Source organism: Chroicocephalus ridibundus, chromosome 23 (genome assembly GCF_963924245.1).
Source record: "Chroicocephalus ridibundus chromosome 23, bChrRid1.1, whole genome shotgun sequence".
NCBI classification, from domain to species: Eukaryota; Metazoa; Chordata; class Aves; order Charadriiformes; family Laridae; genus Chroicocephalus; species Chroicocephalus ridibundus.
In genome coordinates, this window is record NC_086306.1 from 1,428,671 (window position 1) to 1,456,192 (window position 27,522).

The 27,522-nt window shown below is 51.7% G+C and overlaps 1 protein-coding gene across 2 annotated transcripts; it reads right to left on the reverse strand.

Annotated features, from left to right (window-relative positions):
* On the reverse strand, positions 1-27,487 carry CDS2 (CDP-diacylglycerol synthase 2). Of its 2 annotated transcripts, none has more exons than XM_063358462.1 (13): positions 27,347-27,487; positions 14,964-15,106; positions 11,500-11,596; positions 10,992-11,089; positions 10,086-10,225; positions 9,615-9,673; positions 8,787-8,869; positions 7,842-7,929; positions 7,443-7,511; positions 6,648-6,800; positions 6,223-6,342; positions 5,497-5,600; positions 1-4,813 (listed from the first exon to the last, which is right to left on the reverse strand). In XM_063358462.1, exons 1-13 carry the CDS (start codon positions 27,407-27,409, stop codon positions 4,684-4,686), a joined length of 1,347 nt encoding a protein of 448 aa, XP_063214532.1. In that variant the 5' UTR covers positions 27,410-27,487; the 3' UTR covers positions 1-4,683. The 2 variants fall into 2 exon arrangements, with proteins under 2 accessions (XP_063214532.1, XP_063214533.1); XM_063358463.1 differs by lacking the exon at positions 27,347-27,487 and adding an exon at positions 15,320-15,457.
* Positions 27,488-27,522: the final 35 nt, after the last annotated feature.

A 27,522-nucleotide genomic window follows, 5' to 3' on the forward strand; every position in this document is an offset into this window, starting at 1 on the left:
GATAATGGAACTTATATTTATTTAACAGTAACATATAGTATATAAATAGGGTAAATACTTTAAAATATACAATATATCACATTCGGACATTCGGTCAAAGAAAGGCAACTCTACATGTGTATCTAAAACATTAATCAAAAGAACAATGCACAGAGAAAGAAGCAGATGGCAGAAACATGTCAGGTCTGGAGAACAGGAGCAGACAAAGATTACAGTAGTACAAAATGCAACTCCGGGGCTGGTTAAGAGGACAGGAACCACGGGAGCTTTCACGCGATGCTTTTTGTGACAAACACCTGTCCCCGAGAGGGTCTGGCTGGGCCGTACGGACGCTTTCCACACACCTCCGCCTTCCGCCGGTCACAGGGAGCTGCTGGGGGGCGGCAGGGGAAGGAAGAGATGCCAGGATGCCGCCGCAGCCACGCGCGGGGCAGCTCACCGCACACATCACAAACAGCAGACATACCTTGGGATGTGAGATACCAGCATTTTGCAACCTGGTGCCAAGCGTTAGCTGATGCTACAGGATTTCCAGCTTCATGAGCTGCACAGGGTTCCATCAGCCCCAGGCAACGGCTGCCCCTTCAGATCAGCGTTACCAGGTTTCTGAGCCCATCACCCCGAAGAATACCTAAATAATACACACTGCTCGGCACAGGGCATGACACTGTATGCAGAAACTAGGTTTTGGTGTTTCGCTCAGCACTGCAGGCCACGGTCTGGCCATTCATCCAATCTGCAAACTAGTCTGGGCTACGACCAGCCCTGGAGAAGCGAATTCCTCTCAGAGCATGCCAAGTGCTCCTCTACACAGCCCCAGCCCAGCCGTGCCTTCTCCAGCTGTGGATCTAACCAGTGTCTGACCCATATCGCTAAATCACCCACCAGCAAACAAACACCATGAGCGTTTAGAATGACCTCACCAGGACAGACGGCTTCTCACGCCATCCAAAAGCGGCTTTCGAGCCACGTGCCATCCCTTTGCTCATTAAATACACTCACGTCCCTCTCTGTCCACTCTTGTAAGAGGTGTTTCCAAACCAGCCTGTCCCCTGCCAGGCAGCAGTCATACCCTCCTCAGCTTCAAAGCTTCACATTGGCCAAATCCTGCTTTTCTCTTGCTTCCGATGCAAGCACACGCGCTGGCTGATACAGTACCTCCCCCCTTGCTGGTCTGCTCTCACGGTTAATTCCCTCTTGCTGGGCACAAGCAGGAGGAACTTCTCCGGTCGCGGAGCCCGCTGTGAACAAAATCTACTGTGCAATTCCGAGCTTGAGCCCTGCAGCCGGAGAAACTTCAGGTGAGCATCCCCGTGTCGCCCTACCTAGACATCCCTGGTGTCGGTTTGGCCCCTCCAGCAGCACGTCAGCCTCCCTCCAAACCTAAAACCTTGCGAGAGCTGCAGCATGACCAAGGTCCTGCAAGGCTTAATGCAATCAAACGAGACGCAGCGTGTCTTGCTACACGTCCCTTGGCATCACAGTTCACTCCTTTAGGGACTGCCAAAGCCAGTAACATCAGCTTTTCATTTCCTCTTACTTTCTAAGCCTAACTTGAAACACCTACGGCAAAGGAAAGCCACTCGCAGGCTGGGCTGATGGGGAAAACCCACCAGACGCTCCCCGAGACAGCATGCTGTCGCTAAGAGCTGAGCAGCACTGTCACGTATACTCACACCAGCGGTATAGGAGTGGGTTTGCCAGCCCCAGCTCTCAGCCCGACGGAGGACACGCTCCGGTGCTCCTCAGTTATGTCTCAGCAAGATCAGCTGTACAGCGTGCAAATCACCTCAACGACCCCCCATCTCCCGCCCTTCCTCCTCCGTTTCTCAAACAGATGCGCTCTTCCCGTTCAGTTCATCGAGCTTCGGCACGGGATGCCAAACCCTTTCTACGTAGCTTTACCCTTCAGGATCAAAACAGGCTCAGAAGTCCAGGCTTTAACTGCTCTGCTGGGAAGGAAGGAAGAATAACGCTGCGGGCTCAGCAGGAAAGCCACCCTCGGGCATTGCGGCTGCTGCTGCTTCTCCCCCAGCCCTGGGGAGCCACTAAACACAACTGCTTTGCCCTCCAGTGTCCGCATCCAGCACTACACCCCTCAGAAAGGCCCAAATGCTACTTCAAATCAAAAGCATGCAGAAAAGCTTTGCGTTGGATTTTTGCCCCACTAATTACAACTAAAGGTTTAAAGCAAGACGAGCAGGAGACTAAAGACCCATATGAAAAACTTCTTAACATAAAGAGCAGTACGCTTCTGCAATATTTACCAACACTATAGCTTCTTCTGACGACTGACTTCTGACCCACCAGTGCACTACAAGGGGTTTTGGCAGACGTTGGCAATGGCCAGGGAGAATCCAGAAAAGCACCGGCTCGTCCGACCCCACAGGGCAAACTCCTTCTCCAGGGCTACACAAACACCTCTCACTTCCACACCTACTCCCAGCCCGGGTGCTCCTTGCAGGTGCCCTCACTTCGCCTGGCTAAACTCAGCCAAACGTCACGAAACGCAGCCCAAATGTTCCCCCTGGGCAAAGCAAGATGGAAGCGCTTTAATTCTCCCCTCCAATTTTCAAATCAGGGGGGGCTTGGACCAACATCCTCTACATCGATGAAAATAAATCCCTAGTTGAAGCTGGAAGAGAACAGTCTCCACAACCGGCCCAGGACAGGCTCTGTGTACACCATTGGCATTGACCAGATGCAATCCTCACCTGGCTCCGTCACAGCAATCCTGACTCCTGCCAGAAGCCGGCAACTTTGCCAGCACCGCGCTGAAAATACTTTGTGGAAATGGACCCTTCTTCTCCGCAACCCGTGCTTTCGATCAAATACCTGTATTTGCAGTACAACGGGCACAAACTTCGGCCCCGTGGTTCCTGTTTAGGGAGACGAAGCCGAGCTTATGACACAGGGAAGAGTCCTACGGAAACGCCAGCGAGAGGTTGGGATCTATTAATGCATTTACACACGCGTGCTCTCGCTCACTCAGCGTGAATGAAAGCAATGGCAGAATCAGAATATGGAGTACGAGCTACGAAGTATTTTCAGGTGGTTTATTTCCCGTCGATGCTTAGCTAGCTTGCAGCGTGTACATGCCTCCATATGGGGGGGGGGGGGGGGCGTCTGCATAGGAGGTTTGTTTCAGCAACTGTTTGAAAACAGCAAAGTACTTCCGTATTATCTTTCCCTGTCACTCTTTCCCCAGGTAAAAATAAGGTAAAGTTTCTCTCTCCCATGCACAAACTATGGAAAGAAGTAAAATCAGAGTCACCTTGTGTCTGGGAACGTTGCGTAAGGTATAAACCAGGGGTATTTTCACTGTCTGATCACAAAAAAAGGAAAAGCTTTACAATCTTTAGGGCTCTCATTTTTAAATAATAAAAAAGTATGACAAAATAAAGGAAAGTACTTAGATAAAACTTGCAACTATTAAGTACAAACTATTTATGACAAGATTTTAGTAAGCGAAGCAGGACAGAAACCTGCAGGTAACGAACCCGGACTGAAATGCGACATAGACCATGATAAACTCAGCAGCACGACATCTAGAACTCAAGTAACAAACAGGTGAGAGACGTGATCCCTGAAAGAAAAACAACATACCCAGCCGGCAGCACCAGCGGGGTGCTGGAGCCCCAGCCAGCAAACTTCAGAAAAAAACCAAAACCAAAAAACCCCAAGTTGGAAACTGCTCTCCAAATTAGTTAAAATATCCCAGCGCGGGGTTTCCAACCATTGAGAAATGAAAAGCTGTGGTTCAAAGTTCCTTAAAGGTTATTTGAGAGGGGGGAAAAAAAAAAGAACTAAGTTATTTAAAGGGTTGTTCTTAATTGGCAGGAATTACTCAATGAAATTTCCAATGTTCTCTAAAACCTATTTACTTGATTCAGTTTTGAAGCAATTTGAACCTCACACATTCCCACAAGCGCCTGCTGGTTTCTTGACTCGTTGTCCCCTGTCTATTTCTGGTTCAATTGATTATCAAAATCTTATTTGCCAAAATATCAGCCGTAAGGGAGGAATGTGAGAGGCACTGCAAAAAACAGCAAGTGAAAATAGGTGCGCGTGCCTGGGCAGAGGAAAATGTGGCTGGATTCGCGCAAGATCCTCCTCCGATGGCTTGAGCCTCGTGCTCGCCGCGCAGTCCGCAAGGAGACCGCGCACAGGCACAAACGTGGCTTTCTGGGAAAATTCACACCGCGCTCACGGTTACCACCGGAGAAGGTGATGGTCCCCAGAGTTGCCATCGTGAAGGCAGCCCCGCACCACGGCCCGGGGGAGCTGCACGGCTTCACCTTCCCTGCGGGCTCCCGCGCGCCGAGGCCGTCGCAGGGACGGCGCTTTGTGTGCCCCCCGCGTAAACACGCTCACGGGAAAAGTTCAGCTTTGCCCACACGCACCGAAGGTTAAGAACAGACCACGAGGACAGTCGTACCCTCCTGCTTCGCCCAACAGCCCTTCCAAGCCTTCACTCCTTTTCAGCTACAAACCCGAGATTTGCTCATTTGAACCAAAGCTATAAATACATTATTAAAAAAACCCCACAAATGCAAACATTTACCGAGAAAGGAACAAAAGTAACAGTGAAATGAGGCCTTGTTATTGTCTTAAATCAGGCAAGCCAGGAATTTCCTCAGAGAGGCTTGTCTGTTTTCAGTCCCGTTCCAATCGCCCGGCTGTCTACGCGTCCTCCAAGCGCCCTAACATACCCTTGTCGACAAGGTGTGCTTTTAGCGTGTTGAAGATGTGGAGCTGCTGATCTGGCCGCAAGGTTAGGAACTGCTGGATCAGTTTGCTCGGGTTAGGACCTCTGAAACACAAAAGCAGCATTATCAACGAGTCGCACTGCTAAGGCTTTGTATCTGGCAACCCAAGGGCAATTTCATCGAAATAATAAGCCTTAAAGTAACATCCGTATTGCCCGTTCCTTCACCACTTCTACCCAGGGAGCTTCACTCCATTTGAGACGTGGAAATGGATTCAAAAGGCACAGGATGCTGCACGGCAAACAAAAAGCCACCCCAAGCCCAATCCGTTCCAAGAGGGTTGTGCATCTTCCCGTACCAGCAGGTGCTCCCCCTCAAAAATCAAAGCAGCCACACAAAGGCAGTTCCTCGGCTCCTTCAGTACATCTTCTGTGCACCTACAGGCTTTCTTCTGTGCTTGGCTACAGAATACTTGTTAATGCTACAAAATCGGATTTTTCTGCTCGTTCAACTCTAGAAATCCTCCTCAAGACTCGCAGGGAAGCAGGAGGGACACGGAGGCGTTTCAGAGGGACCGGAATAACAGACCACGGTAAATGGGGGTTGTGTTTCCAGCCCTGCATGACCCTGCTGAAAGATGCTGCCCTTCATCGAGCCTCTATTTCCTCTCTGTCTTGCGTTTTCAGATGTTAATCTAACGGACATAACAACTGTCTGTGTTATTACAAGCCTGTGCATCACTTGAGTTTGACAGGGCCCCCAAACTTCACCGCAAAGCAATAAATACCTGATAAAGCTTGCGATGTACACATTAACAAAGGTAGCCATCAGGTACTGACAGTCAAAGCGGTCCATGATACCTCCGTGCCCTGGGATTGTGTTGGCAAAGTCCTGCGCAAAGCAGAAAGAATCGTATTGAGCAGCCTCAAATGCCCCTTACCTGGACTTGCTTATGTAGCGCTGCACGACGCTCATACCCTCGCTCTAATTCTTCCCCGAAGGCAAAAGTCAGACGAAGACAACACTTTGTTTAACCGCTCCCTGGTTTTAAAAAGTTTCTCCTTTATGAAGACCACCAGCACCGGCGGGGCATCGAGGCTGACCTCGGATCTGTCACTCAAAGGCCAAGGAAGGCTAATGTTTATCTCTTGCATCCCCGTCTTGCCTTTCAAGGCATCTTAACCAAACACAGACTGTTTACACGTAAAACCAGCCTGCAAGACATCAAGGGAAGCCTCAGATTGCAAAATTTCCTGCCTGGGTCTTTCTTCCTCAACCTCAAGTTCTGCACCAAAGTGGGGTTTAGAATTTCGCAGCGGAAATTTTAAGGTCTCTCCCCATTCACTCAGAAAAAGTAGATCCTGCTCCAGCATTTGGTCGGCGACCAAACAAACCTGCCCTCCCTTCCCAAAGCTCCCAGCCTGCCACCCCCTAGAGCACAGGACTGTTTCAGAGCGGTAGCGACCATTTGGTCTTTCCTTTCTAAAACGTAAATTACCTTCACCATCCTCACCTTGATTTTGAAGGCCCTCTTAAATCCACTAGCAAAGAAGCCTCCGAACGGCCCGATGAGGGAGGCGAAAGTCGACAGCGCGATGCTGTGGATTTGGAAGGGGTACATCCGGACTGTCTTCTGCAGAAAGAAAAACGGGTCAGAGAAGGATTTTCAACGAGACTAGCACCGTCCACCGCCTCCCCTCTTTCTGTGCTCTCCAGGCTTCAGACCAGTTGGTTTTCAAGTGGGTTCATGTCCCACTGGACCTGGGACAATTCCTTTGAGCCTTCAACCAACACGGAGCACCACTAAATTCCCCTTTTTCCAGATGCACCATCATCCCTTGTCACGTTCCTTCGAAGACCATCAAAACACAGCCCTCTTCTCTTTTCTTAGTGTTCCTGTCCCAATAAATAAGATCCAGTAAACGGAGAGAGGCCTACCCAGCCCACCACGGACTGCAGCACCACGGGGATGTTGTACTCCTGGAGCTGGAACAGCTCGGACGGCTCACAGTCCACTGTGAAGCTGTTGGTGTCGTTGTTGAACTCCACCGGACAGGTGAAGCACCGGTACCCAGACATCACGTAGGACAGCTTCAAGGAGAGAGAAAAAGAGAGGCAGCAAGAGAAAACAGGATTCATATTTTCCCCAGCAACGTGGCAGAGCCGATCTCAAGGGAAAAGGCCACTCAAGGAGACAAGGCAAGGCGGGAGCCACACTCCCAGCTTCATTAAGAAGATTATTCTCCTGAGAAGCGATAATTGGCTAAAGGCAGAGTAAGCGTTCTCATTTAGTAAGCGCATCTGTTCAGCAAGCAGCAATCAGAGCCCCGTACGCACAGGCTGCACCTTTGGGCCGAGAGGATGGAAACAAGCAGACACAGAGATCACCATAAAACCAGAGAAGAATATTCCAAGAGCGCCGAATTCCCCACCCAGCCCTTGAAACGATGCACAGCATTCATCCAACAGCAGCGGAGGGAAAACTTCAAGGATAATTATTGTAATGAACCTGTCACAGGGTCTACAGAGTTCCTCCAGGACTCTGCTCCTTCTGCAGAACCTGCACCCAGCACAACACGGCCTTGGACCAGTTCGGACCCGGGTCAGTAAGGAGAATGGGAAGTCTCTGCCAAGAGCTGGGAGAGCTGCAAACTCGACTGCTTTTTTAGACAAAACCCTGTCACCCTACGAAAGGAAAAGAGCAATGAAGTAAGCACCACGATCGCTACTTACCAGCAATCCAAACAAAACGGTGGCAAAGAATCCTCCAATAAAACCCTCCCAGGTCTTCTTTGGGGAGAGCTGCCAGAGAGAGAAGGGGGTAATTACAACCTGTCCCTCTCCGCACACCGCCGCCCACCTAAGCAGCCCTTCCTCACTCGGGAATCGCTGAGGCAAATACAAATTAGTGCCAACAACCAACAAATAAGAGTTTGGTCAGAAGCTGACACTAACGCCTCGGTCTGAAACGGTTCGTTTAACTTTACAGCCTCAAGGACTGGGATGCACACCAACTTCACACTGGAGGCTTGCTTCAGGCCCACAACGAGCCACAAAACTGGCGATGGGGGAACACAGGACTAGACCCAAAGGAAGCAAAATGTGTGTTTCGTCCACCAAAGTGTTACAAACCTTGATGAGCGGCGTGCGGCCGAAGAAGAACCCAAACATGTACGCCATGATGTCGTTGCAGATCACACAGGAGATCGGGACGATGAACCTAGATGGGAGAAGAATCAAACCGTTGGAAAGTGCCAAGGTCCGACAACTCCAAGACTTAAATAAATGAGCAGCTGCTTCACAAGATGCTTAGCAGTGCCATCACATCAACGCCTCCCCCTCCAACGCAATGCCAGGAGCCACCACTTGAAGCTCCTAGGGAAACCTGGGGGGTCGCTCCAGTGCTCTGGGCTAAAAAGCAGGTCGGGTCCCCACAACGGCCTGGTTTAAGCACATTTTCTTTTGCCACACGTGACGTGCTGTTAGACGGTCACCTCCTTTCCCCCAGGAGAGGGTGCGTTGTAGCTGTAAGCAGGCGGCTCCCAAAGCACTCGGGGCTGGTTGTGGCACACAGAGGAACACGCGACCCTAAAGCGGCCACGATTAGTTCCTGCTCTTGGGAAGGTCACCAAAGGGGCTTCCCCTCTGCACAGCAGCTGGATTAAGGCGGCAGGTTGTAATCTCCTTCCTTTCGCAGCGCGGCTTTTTCCATTTTGCTAACAGCATTGCCCCAAATCAAGTGCCGAGCAGCACTTTCCCATCCATTTGCTAGAGGCGGGTAGAAAGAGAAAGCATCTAGACAGGCCTGACGCTGCCTGAAAGGTCCCTGCACCCCACCACGATTTCCAGATGCTTCTTTACAACAACTCCTTGTACTGCTCGAGTAGAACAGAGCAAGTTCTAAGTCGCTGAGGTATCACTCAATCTTTTGCTTTTCTATTCTGAAGAGGGTGGGCCCTCCCAGGAAGCACCCTCTCCTTGGCCATTTGTTTTTTAAAAGAACAGTTTTAACTCAAAACACGGTCATTCGTTTCAGGCTGCAGAAATCAAAGCGACTCAGAACACACGGCAACTCACCATATCATTCCTTCAAACAGGTTGTGAATGATGAGGTGCGACTGGGTAACAACAATTAGCAACGTCACGTGGGTCCATCCAAACTGGAAGAGAAGACAGCACGCAGTCCAGCCTGCCTAAAGACACTGCCCATACGCAGCGCTGGCAGACATCAGATGCTGTTCGATACCTCTCAGACACAGAATGGCTCATGCAAACGTGCATTTCTAGCATGCACCTTCACCACGACAAACACCAAGAGTCACAGGAACAGTCACCTGTAAAATTGATGGGCACGTTCTTCAGCTCGAGCCCAGAGGTGACCTTCATTGGGAAGCCTTCTGCTGGACCAAACGCTCTTTAGCCCACCCCCATCCCTATCACACTGACTACACAAAAAGAGGAGAAGACTGCTAGATACCCAGGCCATATCCCTGCGTGCTGAATATACTGGAAAGCGAAACTAGCTGTGCCGATGGTCAAACAGGAGCAACGCCTTCCTGACGTTTGGGAAAAGGGGGACATAGCCAATTAACCCTGGTGGCCATCTACCCTCAGCACAAGAGTCAAGTAGCCTCGTGCAGTCCTCTCAGCTTGCAGCAAGTTTCTTAACAGCATCCACAAGCGCAGAGAGAAGAGAATACATGTTTGCAGGGAAGTCTGGTCAGAGCCAGATTCCGAAAAATACAGTCTGCTCACGGGAACTTTTCTTCCAGGCAGCGTTACAATGCACAGCCAGCACAGAAGCATCTACTGACACGTATTCCTCTACACGCCAACTTCGAGCAGCCCACACTACTCATTCTTCTGCCTCCAGCAGGAGCTGCCAGGCCCGGCATTTAACCTTACCATGTAGAACTGGAGGCGATAGTGTTTCTTCACCAGACTCAAGACGAACATGCAGAAACCTATGAGAGACAGAAGAAAAGTAAATGGTGGGAATGTACCTTCAACAATAAGAAATACTGTTTCGCCGTGACTTTGCACAGCTCCTCAGGAGTCTGAGTAAAGCAGTAATGCAGAGTGGGAAAACGCGCTACTTTGGAAGTCACAAAATATCGTTGCCTACAAGTAACCCTTGGACAGATGAACAATCAAGCCTGGCTGTCCCATACCGGTTGCAGAGTTTTCTTCTACAGAGCCTCATGTAGGAGATTTGCCACCACTACTCTAACCATGCAGCCAAGTTACAGCATCACTGAGCAGCGGAGATAATTCGCTACGGAGACTGCATTGGATACAATACTCAGGACAAGAGTAGCTCAAGATTTCTCCCCTCCAGCCCAGAGAAGATTAACCAACAGAAAATGTGGTCTCTACCTGTCAAGTATAGGGCGAAAGAAATGAAGCGGTGGTATTTGCTGAGAATTCGCAGGGGCTCCTCTCTCTGAACCAGGGTGAAGAAATAATCTGTCACAGTCTCACCATAGAAAAAGTAGTTTACGCAGAGCAGGAAGTACCTGGGAAGGATGCAGATGCTCGTTAGCAGGACCCTTAAAAGGCTTCTGGACAAACGCAGAACGTGACTGATCCCTAAGGTCTTCACATTGCTCTAGTACACTGCGAACGGGCTAACTTCAAGTGACGGCCAGGACTTTATTTCCCCCAGTTTAGAAACGTCACCTTCATTTACAGAGGTGGCTGCATCACTCAGTGCTCCCCTTTGTGACGGATCAACCGTTGGGGTTTGGTTTTGGCCTTCTCATGCACAAAGACTTTCTGCCTTTAGGTGGCACTCCTCAGCAGGCCTCTGCGAGCTTGTGCATGCTAAAAGCACCTGCTCTGTACCTTCGGAAAGCCCTGCTCCTGCCCGCTCCCCAGCCCTTAGGTCCCAGTGTCCAGCCCTGCTTCACAACCACCCAAAAAATCCCATCCCACCCAGGCAGCCATGCCCATCTCTAAGTGGTGACGCCCGTCAATGGTGTCCCTTGCACAGATCATGGCACTCAAATCTCTGTGCGCTTCGTTAACAACAGGACAAACGTTATCAATACGGGTTCTTTCAAGATATTGATCTATCAAGATCTGGGGGGGCTTTTCCTTTACAAGAGCTGCTAACGCATGACCCTGGTCGACACACGGCGATCCCAGGGTCTCTGGCTTGGAGGTAGACAGATGATTCTCCTGCTGACAGTCCGCAGCAAGATGAAGCGTTACCGCTGCACATAAGCCGGGGACGGGGCGCGGGGATGGGGAGCGGGGATGGGGAGCAGCCCCCTTACTCACCAGCTGAGCGTCCTGAACCAGGGCAGGTCATACGAGTGGTACACGTTATAGCCAATTGTGATAATCTCATGGAAACATTTGATCTGGACACACATCACCTGCACAAAAAGACACCCGGAAGCTGTAATACACATTGGTTAAACGTCCCTTTCCTCAAGGAGATAAAAAAACATGCGTGTTCAGAGCAAAAGATAGTTTAGCAGTTGCTGTCAGTCTGGCAGGAGTCTCCTCATCCAACATGGGAAGCTCACCGTGTTGTTTTTCCCTCCCCTTTCCTCCGCAGGAGGTTTCTAACAACCTCTTGTATCAGTTTGAATTGCAGCCCAATGCTAGCGCCAGGGCAGGCGGGCACAGATTCCTTCCAGGTTTCCTCCGCGCAGAGAGAAATCCAGCAAGGTGAATAAAGGCCTCCGAAATACGAGGCTCCGAGCTGCCCACCCCAGCAATCGTCCCGGCCACCTTCCCCCTTATCGCTGTGAACGTCAAGGCACCTCTCTGGAGCACTTACTATCGTCATTAAGACCATGGGTCCCAAGTAGATGATGATGAAGAAGAAGGTGATCATTGCCAGCGTGAGGATGCCTCTCACCCACCAATTCTTCCATCTAGGCCACAGAGAAGGAAAGACGTTAGAGAAAGTGAAAACCAAGCAAGGACGCAGGACTGCACTTCTGCTCTCTGCACATCACAGGAAGGAAACTGAGCCCTGGAAACCCTAAGGTTCCTTTTGGGGCTGCAGAGAGACCCTGATCCACTGACGAAGGCCTGGTTGCAGCAGCTGCAAGGCTACGGCTCCGCTCAGTCTTCCCTGCTATGAACTTTACTAAATGCAGAAGACAATAGCCAGGTGTAGAGCACCTCCAAAGGGCACTGAAGCAGGACAGGAGAGCATCTGCTCCTGTTCTACTACACGTTTCCCACACCTTGGACAAGCTGCAGGATAAGTTCAAATAACTTCCTGACACAGCTAGTGAGAGAGCCAACTAGGGAAGGTGCCCTGCTGGATCTGTTGTTTGTAAATAGGGAAGGTCTTGTGGGGGATGTGAAGGTTGGAGGCTGTCTTGGGAACAGTGACCATGAAATGATAGAGTTTTCGATTCTGCGAGAAGCAAGGAGAGGGGTCAGCAGAACTGCTACCTTGGACTTCCGGAGGGCGGACTTTGGGCTTTTCAGGAGCCTGGTTGACAAAGTCCCCTGGGAGGCAGTCCTCCAGGGCAAAGGAGCCCAGGAAGCCTGGATGATTTTCAAGAAGGAAGTCTTAAAGGCGCAGGAGCAGGCTGTCCCCATGTGCCAGAAGACAAGCCGTCGGGGAAAAAGGCCGGCCTGGCTAAACAGGGAGCTAGTGTTGCAACTTAGGGAAAAAAAGAGGATCTGTGGCCTCTGGAAGGAAGGGCAGGCCACTCAAGACGACTACAAAGAGGTAGTTAAGCTATGTAGGGAAAAAATCAGGAGGGCCAAAGCCCAGCTGGAGCTAAACCTGGCTTCTGTTGTCAAGGACAACAAAAAAAGCTTCTATAAATATATTAGCAATAGGAAGAGGACTAAGGATTATCTCTGTCCTCTAGTAGATGGGGCCGGCAACATAGTGACCAAGGATGAGGAAAAGGCTGAGGTACTTAATGCCGTCTTTGCCTCAGTCTTCAGCAGTAGGACCAGTTGTTCCCTGAGCACCCAGACCCCTGAGCTAGAAGACAGGGATGGGGAGCAGAATGAAGCCCCCGTAATCCAAAGGGAAATGATGAGGGACCTGCTTCAGCACCTGGAGGTGCACAAATCTATGGGGCCGGATGGGATCCACCCAAGGGTATTGAAAGAGCTGGCGGAGGTGCTCGCCAGGCCACTTGGTATCATTTATGAGCAGTCCTGGACAACCGGGGAGGTCCCAGCTGACTGGAGGTTAGCAAATGTGACACCCATCCACAAGAAGGGCCGGAAGGAGGATCCGGGGAACTACAGGCCAGTCAGTCTGTCCTCGGTGTCTGGGAAGGTCATGGAACAGATCCTCCTCAGTGCCATTACATGGCACATGCAGGAGAACAGGGTGATCAGGCCCAGTCAGCATGGGTTTGTGAAGGGCAGGTCATGCCTATCAAACCTAATATCCTTCTATGATAAGGTGACCCACTTAGTGGATGAGGGAAAAGCTGTGGATGTTATCTACTTGGATTTTTGCAAAGCTTTTGACACTGTTTCCCACAGCATTCTCCTGGAGAAACTGGCTGCTCATGGCCTGGACAGGTGTACTCTTCGCTGGGTAAAAAACTGGCTGGATGGCCGTGCCCAGAGAGTGGTGGAAAATGGAGTTAAATCCAGTTGGTGTCCGGTCACAAGTGGTGTCCCCCAGGGCTCGGTGCTGGGGCCGGTTCTCTTTAATATCTTTATCAATGATCTGGATGAAGGGATCGAATGCACCCTCAGTAAGTTCGCAGATGACACTAAACTGGGCGGGCGTGTTGATCTGCTTGAGCGTAGGTTGGCTCTGCAGAGGGATCTGGACAGGCTGGACCGATGGGCTGAGACCAATGGTATGAGGTTCAACAAGGCCAAATGCCGGGTCCTGCACTTGGGACACAACAACCCCATGCAGCGCTACAGGATTGGGGCAGAGTGGCTCGAAAGCAGCCCGACAGAAAAGGACTTGGGAGTGTTGGTTGATAGCCGGCTGAATACGAGCCAGCAGTGTGCCCAGGTGGCCAAGAAGGCCAACAGCATCCTAGCCTGTATCAGGAATAGTGTGGTGAGCCGGACTAGGGAAGTGATCATCCCCCTGTACTCGGCACTGGTGAGGCCCCACCTCGAGTACTGCGTTCAGTTTTGGGCCCCTCGCTACAAGAGGGACATTGAGGTGTTGGAGCGTGTCCAGAGAAGGGCTACAAAGCTGGTGAGGGGTCTGGAGGACAAACCTTATGAAGAACGACTGAGGGAGCTGGGGTTGTTTAGCCTGGAGAAGAGGAGGCTGAGGGGAGACCTTATCACCCTCTACAACTCCCTGAAAGGAGGTTGTAGAGAGATGGGGGCTGACCTCTTCTCCCTGGTGACAAGTGATAGGACGAGGGGAAACGGGTTCAAGTTACATCAGGGGAGGTTTAGATTAGATATTAGGAGACATTTTTTCACTGAAAGGGTTATTAAACATTGGAATAGGCTGCCCAGGGAGGTGGTGGATTCACCATCCCTGGAGGTGTTTAAAAAAAGGGTAGATGGGGCACTGAGGGACATGGTTTAGAAGTGGCTCTTGTCAGGGTAGGCTAAAGGTTGGACTCGATGATCTTAAAGGTCCCTTCCAACCTCAACAATTCTATGATTCTATGATTCTAAAATGGGGACCATTACCCCTCTCTGCACTCCTTCTGAAAAGGAGACACGGGCCCTGGCGTCTTGTACCCTCGCTACTCTCCAACAGATCCCGCCTTGAGCCTCTCCCATCCTCACAACACATCCAGGAGAGACACTTTCTTCCATGATAGGAACAAGATGCTTTTTCCCCAAAGCAGTGTGTAGAAAACATTCCCAGTTTGTTCTTAAATCTTCTCCCTATCAGCGTGCTTTCCTCAGGCATTCCTGCAGAAGTCGGTCAACACCAAGTCGTTAAAAACCAGGGCAGATGAAGACTTTGGTGAGTCAAAGTGAAACGCAACGTCTTCTGCCCCACCCGGGCCTCTTCTCACCTGCCACGACCGAGCCCGCGGCGAGGCAGCCCTCCCGCAGCCCCCACCACCACCGGTGCTCTCCCACGCACAGCAGCCCCGAGCGCGGCGCTCTGCTCTCCCCGCTACCGTCACCCCCATCTTCTGTTTCCTGTGGCCTCGGGGGCACCTTCCTGCTTGCGCGCCAGGGAGGGAGAGCGCGGCGCTTCCGAGAGCTGCTCATTCGGCTTCCAGCCACCACCGCCATGCTGCCGGGGCTAGGAAAGCCGCGGTGAGGACGTGGGGACCCTGGCAGCAGAGGGGAACGATGCTCAGTGAGTGCTACCTTGAGGACAGGTTGGAGAGAGCTCTGTTCAGGACTTCTGGAGTGTCATCCGATGTCGGCACCGGGGGCGATCCTCCAAATTCGGATTTGCTTTCGCTGTCTGATGCTGTCTCTCCATCCAGCTTGTTCTCAGACTCTGACTCCTGCAAGTTAAAGAGAGACAAAGAGCTTCACTAGACACAGTGAAGACACTAGACACTCCGAAGAAACCCAGAGCAGCCCACGGGAAGGTAACACCAACCACCACCCTGCTTCTGCACGAGAGAAAGAGAAGAAAATATTCTGGGCATTACATGGCGTTATACCCACAGGAAACACCACCAAGAGTTTTAGGTGACATAAGTGACAGGTTTTACCCTCCATCAGTCTCTGCGGCAGCCACAGAAAAGGATCCGTCCCCTCCGAACAGGTAAAGACGCCTCGCAGTTGATTAATGAGTATCTCCAAGTGCAGCAAGCGCGTAAGGGACACGGGCTTGTTAGCAGGAATTTTTACAAGGTCTCCCAATCCCCAGGCAGATCTCCAAGTATGCAACGCTGCCCAAATTAGACAGAAAGAAAGGCCTCCAAGTAGACAGGCTCAAGGCTTCCAGACAGACTTTTCAAGGGCTGACTTTACATGCAGGCACCAAAAATAACACGGAGCCCGTCCTCAGATAGCTGAAGAGGAAGAGCATGGCTTATCGCTCAGGCCCGACCATCCTCCCTGGCCACAGAAGAAACCTGATGTACTGGAAAGAAACGCACGTGCTTTCCCCACCCCTTGTACTGCTCCAGCACTTAGAGCAAAGTCCTGTATTTAGGGGGTAAATAAATACAGGCGAGGCAGGAGGTTACTGAAGGCTCTGCGACAGGCCAGTGGTGGAAAAAGGATTACGTGTGACCTCCCGTCTCCCAGGCAGCCCCATGCCCTCTCCCCAGCAGCAGTGCTTCCTCCGCTACACCCCCTGAATACAGAACGAATCCAAACGTCCATGTTTTGCCCCTCATTTCCGCGGCAGAGCTTCATCCTGCTCCTCAGTCCCTGAAGCAAGGAAGGAAAACGCCATTCCCTGGGGAGCGCTCGTGCATGAGGCAAAGCAGAGCCCATGTATTTGGCCTCAGACCACGGGCTATTTTAAACCTCCCGGAAAGGAGAGCGCGTTTGCAGGAAAAGCAAGGAGAGAGCCAAGCTGACAAACACTGGGAGCTCTGCAAACAAAGCGACTTCGTCCCGTCGGGCTCCCAGGCAGCGCTGCCCCGCGTTTGGAGAGGGGGGAACCCCACCAAAACAAGCACCCACCAGGGCCGGTTCGGTATGACCAAATCGAGGGGTATTTGTAGTTCACTGGAGCAGGAAGACCTGAGTAGCTCCCTTATTTAAAGCAGGAAAAGATAATTACTCCCCAAGGCTGCAGGCCAGGTTCGTACAACAGACGGGGACAGCTAGACACTGTCGGGTGGAGGCAGCTAAAAATACGGCGGCGTCATCAGGGAAGACTTCCGCGGACGAGCAAAGCACCAGCCATCGCACCCCGCGTCGCCTCCTCCTCGCCTTGCTCCGCACCCACTTCTTTCCATTCCCATCACCTGGGAAGGACGAGGAAAGCACAACTGAAGGCCTCTGGCAGCGCTCACGTGGGTGTGGAGAGCCGGCGGAGAAACGCAACTTGCCTTTTCTTCAGCTGGTTTTTAACTGACCCGTAAAATCCACTTGTCGCTCAGACTTCAGAGAGATTTCGCGCCATTTAGCTGAGAACACAAATCTGTAAGGCAGCTGCAAAGGGCAGCAGGCGAAAAGACTGGAAGTGATAAAAGTCACTGAAGACCCTGGGTCTGGCATCCTACAGCACGGGTCAGGGGCCCTGTTCCTGAGCAGGTTTTGGGAAACGACTGTGTTTAGCTACACTCTGTTTCCCATCCCAATGCTTTCTTTATGCTTTCTCCAAGAACAGGATTCTCTGAATTATACCCCTGTGTGCAATCTACATAGCAGAGAAAAGCTTCAGCTCCAGCCTGCCCAAACTCCGTTTCTCCTTCTGGCCTTCTAGATTACGTTTAGGATACGGGGGCTTTGCTTCTCTTGTTGCGCATTTCTAAAAAAGAAAAAATTAACGTGACTGATTCAAATCTAATGGCCAAGGAAGCGCTTAGATACTCACGGCAACCACCACCACCCGTATAGGCTAAAACCAAACACCTTAGGCAGAATGCAATCGAAGCATCCATCATCTCACGCAAGCCCCAGGCTCGCCAGCCGTGCGATACAAGGAGCAAGCATTGGAACGAGGAAGCCGATCCAAGCCAGCATCCCTGCATTTTATTCCCCAAAGCACTGACGTTGCAGGGCAAAGTGCAAAACAGGCAAATTATTCCTTGCCTGTAGCCCAAGTTTCGCAAAGTGCTCAGAGACCAAAAGAAAGGGAAAGAGCATTGATGCCTCCCTCCCTTCCCCTCCTGGCCAAGAACACGAAGGATGAAAGCAACTGCACAGCTCAAGAGACAGAGGAATTTGATGTTGCAACCGAGCGAATCTGACAGCTGCTGGAACGGGCAATCCCCGTCCCTGCCGCCGCCCAGCCCCTGATTTCTTGCACTGACACAACGGTGCAGCCCAATTCGTGTGAACCACATCCCCAGCGACCGGCTCCGCCGCTTTCAGCACAACGCCAACCCAAACCTGGTGCTGCAACGTGGTTTGGTCTCCCAGAGCAGGGGCTGAGGCTCGCAGGATCAGTCCAAGGGCACCCGCATCCCGCTGTTCCCCGCTGCATCCTCAGCAGTGGGAATAGGAGAGGTTGTGCAACAGACGCGCAATACCCACAGCTCCAAGAAACCTTGCCACGCTCTTTCCAGAAAGCACAAAGGCAGCAATCAAGAGGTTTGTTGAGATAAAGGGACGTGGCTCAAGTGTAGGACTCACTCCCGCCACGTGTCTTGCTTGCTCAATTTAAGCCTGATGGGAAGTGGAGGCAAAACATTTTCCCTGATGGAAGAAATCAGCAGTCCAAGTGAGGGCTAGCATACATTTTGACATCTTCATCTTGAAAACAACTGAGCAGCGTCGGGAATCAGCTCTTCTCCCTACTTAGATCCTTGAAACAGGCTGCTGAGATTATATAGGACATTGTGCCAGATATAGGCTATGGAGAAGACTCAGTAATTGACACTATTTTTATACCTTTTATGCAAATTGCAGCCATCAGCCTACAAATCACCAGTTTAAGCAGCTGAGCGGGGTGCCAAATAACTTGTTTAAGCCTGAGCGTGATGCACCCTGGTCTGGGCTACTTAATCCAGCTGTGGCATTGCCTCGGTCACCCCCTCCCGCACGTTCCCACTGCCCCCTCGCTGCTCCTCCAACCCAGCCAGCCGGATCCCCGTCCCCGAGGGATAATCATCAGATAGCAACGCTTCCCACAGAGCAGCTTGCAGCAGCAAGCAGAGAGCGCAAACCGGCACAGACGACAGTGAGCGACGCTCGCCGAGGGCTATTGCCCGTGAAAATTTAAGCTCATTACAGTCGGTTCTTCTGCAAAGAGCTTGTGACTGCACGGGGCGGGTTTGGGCTGTGTTAAGCCACAGCCTGCAAACAGCGTCCCGCAAGGCCAGCACCAACAGTGTTTCAGGGAAGCTGGCTCTAATCGATGGCATCCTGTCACCAATTCTGCTGCTCCGCCAAGAAATACCATCTTTCTGATGCCTCTCCTGAGCTGTTCTCTCCTATTTCCGCCCTGGTAGCAAAAGCCTGGAGAGACGCAGACTTGCAGCGAGTTAACCCACAAATCACCACTTCTCTCCTTTCCCAGCTACCAGACCATACTCCCTCCTTGAGCCTTCAACGGACCTTTTCTCAGCCCTTTTTTGGCTGTTGTTTAGGTTCTTCCTAAAATCAAAGCTATTTAGACACGGGCTGATCCTCACATCCATCTGATCACGCCTGAACCTACCATGACTTTGAGGGAGAAACTAACACCCCACAACCCTGGTACCTGAAAGCTTCAATCTTGCACCAGGGTCCCACTGAACCAGACGCTGCCCAGACAAATGAAACCTTTCAGCAATCCCACCACCTTCCACCGGTGTTCCGTGCTGGGACAGAGCCGACTCCAGCTGCATTTATTCCGTATTCTCTTACCACACCTCTCCCTCGCCGATTTTTCCTGCTATTTCAGTTGTCGGTGTTCCCCCTGCCCCTCTCCTCCGGGGCAGGAGGCCAGAGCACCCGGTGCAAAGGGTGCCAGGGCGTCAGAAATCCGCCTGCGTGATGCAGAGCCGGGAAACAATTAAAACCCATTAGCGAGAACAAAACAAACTTTCCCCCCGATTACGGCTGGAATCTGGCTTTATTTTCCCATTTCTTTTCCAGGGTAAGCATTAAGTCTATTAAAACACAATCAGATGCAGTAGCTTTTACTGTCTTTTGTTTACCAACATGGAGTTATTAAATTGAAAATCCTTTTGTGCAAATCTGCCTGTCCAGCACCGTAGGCGAGCCCGGTGCTCCTTCTTCAATTTGCCATCTCAGTATTGGAGGCTTCTTAAAGGATCAAGGGAATAAAGTAATGCAGGAATAAAATCAAGATAGCAACATGCATTTTATCCTAACTCCTTCATTTCTACACAAGTCATGATGAGAAGAAAGAGTAAAAACCCCCAGATCCCTGCGAGGTCCGTTCCTCCTGACGGATGACGGAGGAAAAAAGCCCAGGTGCCCACTCGCTTGTCAGACCCGTGGAATCAGTGGATCTAAGCAACATTCGTGAACAAGTATTTTATCACCCTAAAGAAAGATAACACGGAGAAATGCGTTGGCTCAGCTCTCTTTAAACAACTTAACTCCGGCACACACGCGGTAAGAAATTTGTGCTCACGTTTTAAATGGCCTTCGCGCAGCGGACGCTGGGAGCGATCAGGTTTTTTGCCCAAGTATCCATGACACGATCTCAGTTGTCATAGAAACAAGTCAGCTGTCTCCCTGCCAAAAATTTTCTGCCCAATACGGAGATACGGTTAAGGACTGAAGGCTGGTAGATTAAATTAGTTCATGAAATCGCGTTATTTGTGCACCTTTCTTGAGGCAAGGTGCTGTTTTCTTTAGAATTCCTGCCAGATTTTAACAAAAAGCTGTGACGGAAAATGCTAATACACTGCTAATGAGAAAAATATAGTTGCTTTTTCAGGCAATAAAATCGACAGCTAGAACAACAGCGACCAACTGTACTAAAGCCTCTACTACTCTCACCTCTGAGCACATCTGCAGGACCAAGGCCAATATAATTAGTCTAATGGATGCAAACCCAGTGGCCTCGGTTATGAAAATCTTAATGTTTTTCAAAAGTGGGTTTGCTTCCTACGTCCGGGAAAACCTGTCTGCTCCCTTCCCCTCTCCCCTTCTCTGCGTTACCCACACGGCACCCGCCCGTCCCCGAGGGCTGAGCCACCGCACGCAGCGCGGCCACCCAGCCCCGGCAGGTCCCCCGCGGTACAAAATCACCCCCTCGCTCCCGAATGATGGAATATTCTCTTTTAAAGGTTTACAAGCTCAGAAGGGTGAAACAAGAGAGAGACGGCTGGAGACGCCCAGGTTTCATTTGTACCACGGTCCCAAAAAAGCACTGCCTTTTGGCAAGCGGGCACAAAGTAGCTCGTGTCCTCTTGGGCTGTGAAGTTATCTGCAGGGCAATTAAATTCAAGTTTCTCGTGTCCCCCAGTCAAGATATTGATTGTCCCCCAACCAAGCCGGCATCCAGTGGTGCCCGCTTGATTTGTTGCTCAAAAAACCAAAGCTCAGTTTTCATTTTTGTTTATATGGGGCTCCCTTCCCCACGCCGAAAGAACACATCCCAGTTGAAAGCACGCACGGAAATTAGGGCATGCCTAAAAATGGAAACCATTAGCAGATAAGACCACAAAAAGCATAAATGTTTGCGGGGTGGCTGAAGTAACTGAGAAAACTCCCTGTGCCATCTCACGCTCCCGAAGCCGCCCGCTTTGTTTTGACCAGAAGCAAGCTCAGCTCGCCCGCGGGCAGCGGTGGGAGGTATGCACAGTTCGCGTTTACCCGCACGACGGTCTGATGATACGAGAGCCTGATCCCAGTGTCAGCAAATACGATTCATGCGGAGTCGCACATCCCTGTGACTCACTCGGCACAAGCTAATCCTCTGCCTGACCCCCAGCGCAGCGCCCGCTCCGGGGTCTGTTTATTCCAGGAAATCAAGAGGGTAAATGCATCAGGCTCCGAGTCCTTTCGAGAAGCTATTGTATACAGAAGAGCACAAAAATAGGTTGCTGGTTCTGGCATTCCCCCAGAATTTCCTACGGTCGAGAAAGGAACCTGCCTCCCCCTCTGACACACGTGATGGAGATGTTTCGGAGATAAGCTTCCGGACTGGGCTCTCCTGGATCTAACTGCCATCGCTCTGCTGCCGTGGCATTTACCGAAGCGTCTGGCTTTGTTGTCCCTGCAGAGACAGGGAAACACGTACAGAAAGAAGGAAGCAGAGCTCCTGCGCACCTCTTGGAAGGGGTGGCTGAAAGAGGCCGCGTTTCGACATTTCGATCTGTTGTTATTTGGAAGAGCCGTGAGAAACAAGAGGGAGAACAAACAGCTCTGCAGGCAGGGGTACACTATTTGCATCGGAAGGTTAGTGCAGGAAAAGTCTATTTTTGTCCTCTGAAATGAGAGCTTGCATCATGCCAAGGCCGATGGCTTCTGACCCTCAAATTCCTCTGGAGTTATACATATTTTTCCAAAACCTAATTAGAAAAAAATCTTACCAGTGTATTTAATTTGCTGACTATAAGGTGGTACCACAACCTTGTGTTCACATTTCTCTACCGGTCAATCCCGTTGGCTTTATTTGAGCTCATCAAGGAAAGGAGCCATGTAGGAGTTGGACCAGTATGTTTAGACACAATCCCGATAAACCCAAATCAGTGGTTTTCTGAAGGTACAGCTATCACCATAAACCTACATAAACCTATCGCACGACTTGTTCTAAAAGAGAAATCTATGAATCTTCACGGTCCTCTGTAATCCTGGAAAACATAAATCAGAGAAAACTCAAGTGCAGCAGGTCACCAGGAGGGACACCTGCTGACACGGACCACGTTTTGGGGGAAAACAATAGAGCTGTTGACTGGCACAGTAATAATTTTCTGTCCCAAATTCCAGCAGACGTGTCCTGGCCAATAAAAAGAAAAGCGGCAGTATTCTTTCCTTTCAGAAAGGGCGTATGGATTTGCTTCTTCACATAAGCTGGTTTCCTAAGGGTTTTATCTCCAAGGGTAGCCTACCCCTGGTGCACATCACTGCTCATTAAAAGCAGGAGGATGAAATGGTTTTCTTGCCAGCTCATGTGTGGTATGCAGTTGATGGACAGCACAATTGGCCCTTGGCTTTTCTCCCCGCTGGGAAGAGAAACGCAAACGTCTCACCACAGCTTCCCTCTTCTCAGCCCCAGACGTCCCTCCATTCACAAGAACTACCCCCCCCCAGCACATCATTGCAAGCACACGGCTTCGGAAGCGCGAGCAGAGACACCCCTCACGTACGGAACAGCTCATCGGAGCGCTGGGCAAGAACGCTGGCCTCAGCCTGCCACGGGGGGGTCAAAGACAGCAGGAACATCCCTCGGGAGCCGCGGATGTGCCACCACCTCCCTCCATCACCCTGCACTATCCTGACCTTACTGCACACAATTAACAAGACGCAGTCGGGAGCGAGGACAGACCGCCGGAGCAGCAATTCGGTAAGAAGCTCCCAGATCCACTAAGACCCAGCGGGAACGCTGCAGAAAACAGGTCAGCCATCTGCCTGGAGGTACCGGCGACTGCCAGACACTGCCAAGAGAGACACTCTCTTGTGCAGCCCCCTCCAGACCAGGCAGAAATAAATCATCTAGTCATCAGCTACGGAGAGGGAACAGAAGCCAGCTATGAAAATATCCAAAGGGATGAGTAACAGAAAAGCCCTGTGCACTTGGGGGGTTTCACCTGAGCACCGCGAGTCTCCGTGCTCGCTCCGTCACGCACGAGTGCCGCGCACAGCTCCCTGCGGAGCGGGACGGAGAGGACCTCGCAGCCCGAGGTGCAGGCATCCGACCCTTAACAGGACAAAGTCTTCCTGGGATCAAACTTCTCCGGCGTCGCCACGAATGAGCGAGGAAACAGGCAGTTCAAAGGAACTCCTTTGCAAAAAGGAGCAGCGGTCAAGTCTAACTCCATCTGAAGGACGCGATGAGCAGCCTGTAGCTCTTTTGGCAGCTCCAGGGCAGGCCAGCAGCTGGCGAAGGTATTAAATTCGACAGCCGGTTATAACGAGCTCCATTAGAAACGCAGTCGGTCCAATTTCTCCTTGCCACAATTAACAGTAACGGGTACCAAAGCACTCCTGTTGGCAGGCACACGGAAAGCTGAGCGTCGAACGGCAGGGAAGGCTGAAATGTATTCTCACATGAGACCTGAGACTGCTAGCCTCTATCAAGAATAACGGCGGCTCACGCTTCAGCAGAAGCCAAGCAAACTGATGCTTGGTATCAAGCCTCAAATAATATTAAGAGTTATTAAAAACAATAAGGCTTTGGGGGGGGTCTGGAAGCGGACTTGTACTTCTGCCTCTCCCAACGAAGACGAAGAGAGGCATCACTCCAATGGTTTATTGGGCTTGGTCCTACGAGAACCTCATCTTGTTACCGCAAACTCCCAATACTGGGGGCTCTCCTGTGACCTGGGGAGGAACAGGATTTGAAACTGCCTAAACCTTCTGAGCGCCTGCACCGTCATTTCTCTGCGTCCTGCACCTCTCCCACGCCCAACGCCAAAATCGGAGCTGCTGCATCCTTTCCCGCGCGCACCAGGCAGCCGTTCACCTCCACCCCTCGCCCTCCCAAGCAGCCCTAAGGGACAGTTACTTGTCAGCGCCAGCGTTCAAACGCCCGGCATTCACTTAGCTCAGCATCTTCGAGGCGCTTTAGATCACTAGGGAAGTCTCGCAAAATGCCTGGGAGCACAAGAAATCACAAGGCTCGGAAGCCAGAGCCTTTCACTTTTCGTACCACGCGATACAGACGTAGCCAGATTAAAAGTCACACCATCAGTCCACAGCAAAACCGGGCCGGAAAGAACAAGAATCCTCATCATCGAACCCTTCACAAGTACAGAAACATTTCACCCTTGCTCACTTCATGCCTGCTCTTCAAGGCCTCGTATCAGCGACGCAACGCTCCTGCCGTCGCCGTCACCCCTCTTCCCGTCAGAAATGAGGGTGCCCGGCTGCGGTGGGTGCAATGAGGTGCCCAGCGCTGCACGGTGCAAAAACCCACCCGCACGGGCCATCGCACAGAAACGCCTGCCAGCACGGCGGCTGCAGGGACCACTTGCATTTGCTCTTGCAGCTGCCACCTCTCCTAAAAGGGACGGTATTTTCCAGCAAGACACTGGCTGCCAGTGACAAAGGGGTTGGCACACAAAGCCACAAGTGATGTAGGGGTGTGACGTGCAGCCCAGATAAGCCTGCCCAGAGAGACCTGCCCTCCTCTCCTTCCCTGGGACTAGGCCACGGGATGTCTGAGACCCCCCCCCGATCTCAGACAATGTCCTAGCAAAAGGCTGGAAAAGGAAAGAACCGTCCGTCCTCACACCAAGTACATCTTAAAATCCCACTAAACCAGCAGAAATGTTCGGGAGCGCTGCACTCATCGTGAAACAATTTTCTTTCTCACTTCCCTTGTTCTCGTTGGCAGCTGGAAGAGAAAATGTGATTTAATGGGATGCACAGAACACAGGAGAGAAGGCATTGACCTCTGGTTTTAGATAATGAGTCTATAAAGCAAAGGAACGAGCCTACAAAGAACGGGATCTGTAAGGCAGCAAGAAACTAAAACTTGTATCAATCCTCTAATCTCAGATATCTCCACACTAACAGCAACAGTTAACAGCATCCACGTCCTTCGGGCTAAGGAAATGGGTACCAAGCACAAATAAGTTGGGTACCAAGCACAAGTATCAGCGCGAGTTTCCCTGTTTTTCCACTGGGGAGATCAGAGGGAGTTCACCGAGCAGAGTACACAGATGGTGCCTTGTTCCCTTTGAGACGAAGACTGTGTGTTGCACAACAGTTTTAACAGAAATCGATTTTAAAATGTTCTGGCCGGACGGTCTCAACCGAAGCAGCAGTTTCGGCTGTAAGCACTGCCCTGTGCCAGCGGGGAGGAACACATCAAAGCCGCGACACTGTGCAAGGGTTAGAGGACCAGAAAGTGAAACCAGCCTCTCGCTTTCCATTATCAAAACTGCAAAGTGGGATCAAGTACGAAACACAACTTTCCGTGCCTTATCTTAAAACCCGCCTCGATGTTTACATCTCGTTTTAACTCGTTTCCTTTAACGCACCAAGAGCTCTTCTGAGAAGACAGAAGGGTTTCTGTAGAACACAATATACATCGCTAAATTATTTTTCTTGGCAAGGCGAACCGAATGACAAAGCAGAAACGGGGAACTCCCCTCTCGACAGCAATACCTGCAGGAACGCACCGGCCAGGCGGAGACCACCGATAAACAGGACACGCGCGAGCAGTTTTGCTGCGTTGGCTTTATCCTGCTGTTATTGCCAGGCTCTGCCAGGCATTTCCCGAGCGCTAAAAGCACAACGGCTTGATCTCAGGGGAGGCAAGAAAAATCTGCCAGCGAGGTGTGCTGCCACAGAAAGCACGACGCTGTAGGGTTTTACTAATGGCAGGATTACAGTTCCCAGGTGACCTCCTGCCAGGCTCGATTTTAACAGTTTTGGGAAATTCTCTGCCTCCCGTAACTGCTTTCTGTTGTCCAGCACCTCAGAGGAGCTCTTCTTCACTGCCTGGAAACATTTTTTCGTTTTCTTTTTTTTCTCTTGCGATTCATTTCAGCTGCTTTAGGATGAGCAGCACGACATAAATGTTCCCCCTCTCTCGTAAGGGCGCTTCAAGTCATTGACTCGAAGGTGCTGTTAGAGGAGCCCTTCAGAAGGCTCATTATATGTAAAAAGCATACTTGCCTGGAGATAACAAGATTGCACTCAAAATAGCGGCCCTCTGACCTTCTTTAGGAAGGCATCACAAGTAGCTAAAGGGAGATCGCAGCTTGGCCGAGGGAGTCCGCGTACCGGTTAAGCAGTACCAGCCCTCCCAGGCTGCTGAGGGACATCTTCCAACTCCCACCAAAGTTCTGGAATATAAAAGTCCCTGAAGATTTTCTGCTGCAAAATAAATTCCAACTGAGAACAAACGTACTTGTCTAGAGGATAACGGCTTTGCCCTACGCGCAACAACAAGAAAACAGGAGCCATCTTACTGCTCTCTTCACGGAGGTCGGGAAATCTGGATGTCTCTCGACTTCACGTAAGCTACAAAAAAGGCAGAAGCGTCAGGTCTACGCCGAGGCAGCCCATGCTCGACGCTGTCAGCGTGGTCTGTCCCAGCTCCCCCTCGAATCTCATCCGAACAATAAACCTCCCTCAAACCTGACTGTACGGCTCCTAGCAGGCGCTACAGTGGCATGCAAAACGGCATTAAATGTGACATTTAAACTGCAAAAGACATTGCGCCTGATGATTTCACGCTTCTCTAAATCGTGTACTTCAGGCGTTAGCAGAGGGAACGTCAATATGATGCTACTACGGGCAAGTGGACAAGTGAGGGGTTGTTCCCAAGGTACAAACGCAGCAAAGAACCGCTTTTCCCTCCAGTTTTCGCTCTCTCTGACCCTGGAAATATTATCAACAAAAGTTTTTTCTTGACTGCTTGTTCTTCTTTTTCCTCTCTGGGGAGGAGGCGCAGGGGTAGAGATGACACGGGTGACGACACAACTCACGGAGCGAATGCCGACCTGGGAGCATCCCACTGGAACAGGAGAGACATTACAGGAAAACGGAGTCGGGGTTTCATTTTCATGGGTTTTCTTCGGAGAAATGCCACCGTTAAACCTCCTGAAACCCCCGACGGCGACCAGGCACCCCACCGCGGGGGGGGTTACTTAGGAGACACCGAAGTCTTCCCTAAGGGGTGCGTAACCCCCACCTGATATCCCATAAGACCAGTTTATGCCCCGATCCCACGTTCCTGGAAGGGGGATGCGGGCCCGGTTGCCCAGCGCCGGACACAGCCCCCCCCCGGCCGGGCTTCGCTCGTTCGGGGCCGGTTTTGGGGGTGTCGGGAGTAAATAAACTAAGCGCCAGGCCGCCGAGCACCGGCAGAGGCGCGGGGTGCGGGGCGGGCCGGGGGGCACAGCCGCGGCCCCGGCGGGAGGAGGCGGAGGGTCCCCCGCGCTCCGCAGGCCGCGCAGGCCCCGCGCCCCCCCGCCGCTCCCCGCGCCGCGCCGCCCCGCCGCTGCCCGGCCTCCCCCCGCCGCTCCCCCGGCGCGTACCTTCTCCTCGGGCTCCTGCGCCCCACCGGGCTCCCGGCCGAGCCGCTGCCGCAGCTCGCTCATGCCGGCGCCGCGCCCGCCGCCGCTCCGCGCCCGCCGCCGCCGCCGCCGCGACCCCCCGCCACCGCCAGGGGGCGGGTGAGGGCGGACGCGCCGCCGCCCAATCGGCGGCGCGG